At 48.8% G+C, this 4727-nt stretch overlaps 1 protein-coding gene across 1 annotated transcript; it reads left to right on the top strand.

Annotated features, from left to right (window-relative positions):
• Positions 1-461: 461 nt before the first annotated feature.
• Positions 462-3361, top strand: CDKN2B (cyclin dependent kinase inhibitor 2B). Its single transcript, XM_008057590.1, has 2 exons — positions 462-625; positions 3021-3361. The coding sequence occupies exons 1-2, from the start codon at positions 470-472 to the stop codon at positions 3279-3281; spliced, it is 417 nt and encodes a 138-aa protein (XP_008055781.1). The 5' UTR covers positions 462-469; the 3' UTR covers positions 3282-3361.
• The last annotated feature ends 1366 nt before the right edge of the window (positions 3362-4727 follow it).

Genomic DNA, 4727 nt, shown 5'->3' with positions numbered 1-4727 from the left:
GTCCACCTCCTCGTCGGTGACGTAATCCGGGGCGGGCCCGGCCTTCCCACTAGCCCAGCTGGGAGCGCTCGCGCCCGCCGAACGGACGGGGGGCGGAGCCCGAGGGGGCGGGAAAACCTGGCCCCTCCGCCCCGCTGAAGACGGAGTTGTTTCCCAGCTGATTCTTCACTCTGCCGGAGCGCCGCTGGGCGGCGAGAGCGCCGCGTCGTGTCCTTCTTTCTCCGCGGCCGGAGCCTCTCTGCGCTCGTTCCTCGGACGCCAGGAAAAGCCCGGAGCTGACCACCGGCCTCGCGGCCCTTGCCCGGGTCCCCCAGCCGCCGACGGGCGGCGAGAGGGGGCCCAAGCGGAACTGAGCAGCCCCTGGGGAGGAGCGGGGGGGCGTCGGAGCCCGGGCGGGGCGGGGGACGAGAGCTGTGTCACGAAGCTCGCGGCCCACGGTGGATGGCCCTGGCCTTCTCCGCGTCTGGGGATGCGCGAGGGGAGCAAGGGCATGCTCCGTGGGGGCGGCGGCGAGACGGGCCTGGCAAACGCCGCGGCGCGGGGGCAAGTGGAGAAGGTGCGGCAGCTCCTGGAGGCCGGCGCGGATCCCAACGGAGTCAACCGCTTCGGGAGACGAGCTATCCAGGTAGCTGGGGCCCCGGGGCCTCGCCGGCAGGGGGCGCACGCACTCGGGGTGCGGCCTCCGCGGGCCGGGGCTGGCACCGAGATCGCCGGCCGAGCCTGGCGCAGCCGTCTCTCGAGTCTTGTCTGTCTCCAGCGAAAAACCTAAAGATAGACAAACTCAGTACTTCTGCCTTTCTCTCTCTCTCTCTCTCTCTTTTTTTTTTTTCTTTTTTAGTGGTGGGGAAAGAGCAATATCTGCTCTGCCATCTTACGATCAGGGATGCAAGGAACAGATTCAGTTAGGGAGGAAAGGGAGGAAGGAAAGATTAGCTAGGGAGGAGGACTGTTTCATCTGTCTACTTCCAACGACGAAGATAAGTAAATGAGAAGTTACCCCGTCTGGATTGGATTTAAGGAGTTTTCCACAAAGTCACAGTACATGAGGGGGGGAAATCGGCTGACACTTTTAAGCCGCTCTAGGAAATCTTGTGTATTCTTTTCTCATAGAGGCGAATTGAATTCGTAGGAGCGAGACAGGATTCCGGAACCATAGTCCTTTTCATTCCTTTTGTGTGAGCAGCGTCTGACGAGTGAGGCGTCAGAGGGAAAAGAAAAATATGCTTCTATGGTTTTGCATTGTTTAATTGCCCCACTCATTGCTCGGATTGAAAAACATTGCTGCAGCAACTGTTAGGTCCTTTATGTTTTAGCAATGAATAGCAAAGGGTCTTCATAAATAATGCCTCTTCGTTGTTAAAATACCTGTATTCGATGTTTAACCACGTATCCCACCTTAATTAGTATTGATATTTTTAATTCCTTTAGCATCCTTAAAAGATCGTGCTGTTGTGCTTTGTTGACAGTTATGGCCGTGTTCAGTATTCACGTCATCATCACCCTCCAAAACTTAAAAGCTAAGGGATCTTGTTAATAGTGTAGATTTTTAAAAGAAGTCTTCATTCCTATTGGATTATTAGAATGATGGCATAATAGGGCTATTTTAAAGTAGCAAAAATATCGTAAAATAGTTCTTACAGGCTTGGAATTCTATTAATAATTATAAGAACAAGTTATCTTTTAATTTTAACTCACCATTTTCTGAAATACTAAGAACCACTTTTCCACCTTCTCTATATGTAAAATATCCTTTACGTCATCAGTAGAAATGATCATTTATGGTTATCATGGTTCTAAGGGAGGAAATGAACATTTCTAGTATTCATGAAACAAGCACATGAAAAATTAGACTATAGAAATATACTGCTTTTCAATTACATGATATGTTTTAAAGCACATAAGCCCACAAGAACAAAGAACTCAATTTGGACATTTAGTTATCAGAAATTGTTTTAGTGCTAACTTAAAATATGAAAGCAAATGTTTTCATAATGTACACATACACAAATGGCAGCTATGGGATTACTCCTCCAAAACATTTTTTGTAAGTGATGCGTCATTCTGATTTCACTGCTAACAGCCAAGCTCTTTTTATATAGCTATTCACTATTTAACATAAAATCCTGTACATGGTGTTAGTTATACATTACATTAGATACATTACTCTAAATTAAAAATGGTGATCCTTTTATTAAAAACAAGTCATTTGTTTTCATTATTTTATAAGATTATGTGTGACTTAATTTATTATTTTCCTTCAAATATCCAACTTTGGCCCAAATTATCACACTACAATCCGTTTGAATACAGACACATATGACAATGAAAACAATAGCTGTCCACCAGAGATTTGCTATGACAACTAAATAAACATTTTTTAAAACGTAGTTGTTTCAGGACATTGCTTTTGTTAAGCTCTGGCCTCCCCAATCTGGGGGAGGTGGATCCCCATTTTCTCTTTCTCTCCAATCTATTTTCCAAATAAACTATGTTTTCCCGGCTTAAAATTTTTTTAAAAAGAACTCAGTTGTTTATTTGCTCCCCTAAAGCATTATTCTCAACTTCTAAAAGAGAAAAAAATCAGTAGACTAGCACGTTTTTTTAGACCTGAATTATTAGGGGAGAGGGAGTGCAAGATAAATAACTTAAAACTTTAAAAGACATTTAAACTTAACTCTGCCTATAAGGCATTTAACAAAACAGATTCATGATCCAATGAAAATCAATTTGTGTGTGTGTGTGTTGTGTGTGTGTCCACAATGACGATAATCACTTTGCCATCAGCTCTTTCTTGTCTCTGCACGTTAGGAGAATAAAATGCAATTTAATTTGTGGTGAGTAAAGAGTATAACCTAGAGGGAGGATAGATTGCATCAGCAGATGAAGAAACCAGACATCGGAGGTGTGACCACCTCTGCATCGGGCAGTTACTCAGATAAGTGCTTCTGCACAGATCCTACCTGCCCCGCATCCCGCTGCCCCCACCTTGGCCCTGACCGCTCTGCTCTCCCTCACGGCAGGTCATGATGATGGGCAGCGCCCGCGTGGCCGAGCTGCTGCTGCTCCACGGCGCGGAGCCCAACTGCGCGGACCCGGCTACCCTCACCCGACCGGTGCACGACGCCGCCCGGGAGGGCTTCTTGGACACGCTGGTGGCGCTGCACCGGGCCGGGGCGCGGCTGGACGTGCGCGACGCCTGGGACCGCCTGCCCGTGGACCTGGCTGAGGAGCGGGGCCATCGCGACGTCGCGCGGTACCTGCACGCGGCCGCGGGGGACTGACGGCGGATGCACCCAGCCGCCCACGACTTCTTTCTCCCCAGTACCCCACCCCCGCCTACTTCCTGAGGGCTGCAAACGTGGAGCGGCTGAAAGCCTGCGAGCCTGCCGAGCGACTCGGCTTTTCGGGGGAAGGAGGGGCGAACCGGGAATAACTTTATGCCCATTTTCCCCCTTAATCTCTGGTTCTCGACACTCACCGTGATGCCAAACGCAGAGAAGTGAATTTCCAGAAGTTTAGGAGTGTGTGGAGTTCCAACTGTGCACGTGCGTCCTTAAATGACCACGGGTGCCCGCGAATCTTCACGCGGAGAATGCTGGGGGGAGGGAAAGGAGGCAGTAACTGACATTTGGGTGGGGCAGTTGGTGCTTTCACCCTACCGTCTTTGGAGGAGCCCAGGTGAGCCCGCGCCTTAGGACCTGGAAGCAAGAGAGAAAACTTGAGACTGAGGACAGGACGACGAGCGTCCAGGTGGGCTTCAGTGGGCGCCCAACGATTTGCGCCTTGGGCGCTGCGCTGCATGGCATGTGGCAGACTATGCTCTCCGGAAGCCCCGGGAACTCGCGCCCAGCTGCATCTGACAGCAAAGGGGTTAGGAGGGTGTGGGGGCGGCGGCCGATCTTCCCCATGTCCTAAAATTCCCGGATCTGGACTATGCAGAGGAGCTCTGGAAATGGTGCTGGCTTTTGCTCTGACTACGTTGAGGGACGATTCCGAAGCGTTCCGGGGGCTGGAGGAAGTGGTGGGTGGTGGCGAGAGCAACTGCAAAGGCTGACTAACGGTAATGTGTCGTTTCATCTACATTCGCTAGGATACAGAACTGTCCCTATGAATTGCTACTTGAAAAGATATTGTATACTTTGGGGTTGTTCGTCAGTAACAATCGCACTTAACGGGGATGCTTCGAATAGCAAAACAACTCGTGGCTCCCAGCAAAGAGGCGAGGAAGAACCGCGGGGCTTCGCCACAGCCCTGGATTGCCTCCCTCCTTAGCTATTTATCTCGTTCCGTTTTTCTGATTGTTCTCGTTATAGAATGTTTCCGGGGGTTCAAACTACGAAGTGCTCCAAATGTCTTGTAAAAGGTAGACGCGCCTATCCAATAAATTATCTTGGGCTACTTCCCAAGAGGTTGCTAGAAAAACAGATTGAGTACAAAAACTGTTGGAATTATATGATGATGGCTCATAGGATGTCTTAATATCTACTGAACAAACTAAAGGTGCACTGCCTTGGGATTTAATTTTCAGTGTTGTTTGATTTATTATATCATTGGAACAACTGATACTTCACTGCTTTAATAAAGAACTAACAGAGATTAAACTCCAAGATATGGGTAATTTGGCTTTAAAATGTATGTTCATAGATTTGCCACTAAACCTGAGAAATGTTAAAGGTTCGAAGGCGTTCCTTTCTCTCACCCTTTCTAATAATTGTTGATAAGCAATA

This window comes from Carlito syrichta, unplaced genomic scaffold (assembly GCF_000164805.1).
Source record: "Carlito syrichta isolate Samal-C Ts95f unplaced genomic scaffold, Tarsius_syrichta-2.0.1 Scaffold303068, whole genome shotgun sequence".
NCBI lineage: Eukaryota > Metazoa > Chordata > Mammalia > Primates > Tarsiidae > Carlito > Carlito syrichta.
This window is presented reverse-complemented; position numbering and strand designations above follow the sequence as displayed.

Bases quoted from the DNA above. Each gene is read 5' to 3' on its own strand.
- CDKN2B (XM_008057590.1), top strand. From the start codon at position 470: ATGCGCGAGGGGAGCAAGGGCATGCTCCGTGGGGGCGGCGGCGAGACG. The intron at 626-3,020 runs GTAGCTGGGGCC...CCCTCACGGCAG, and splicing joins TCGGGAGACGAGCTATCCAG to GTCATGATGATGGGCAGCGC.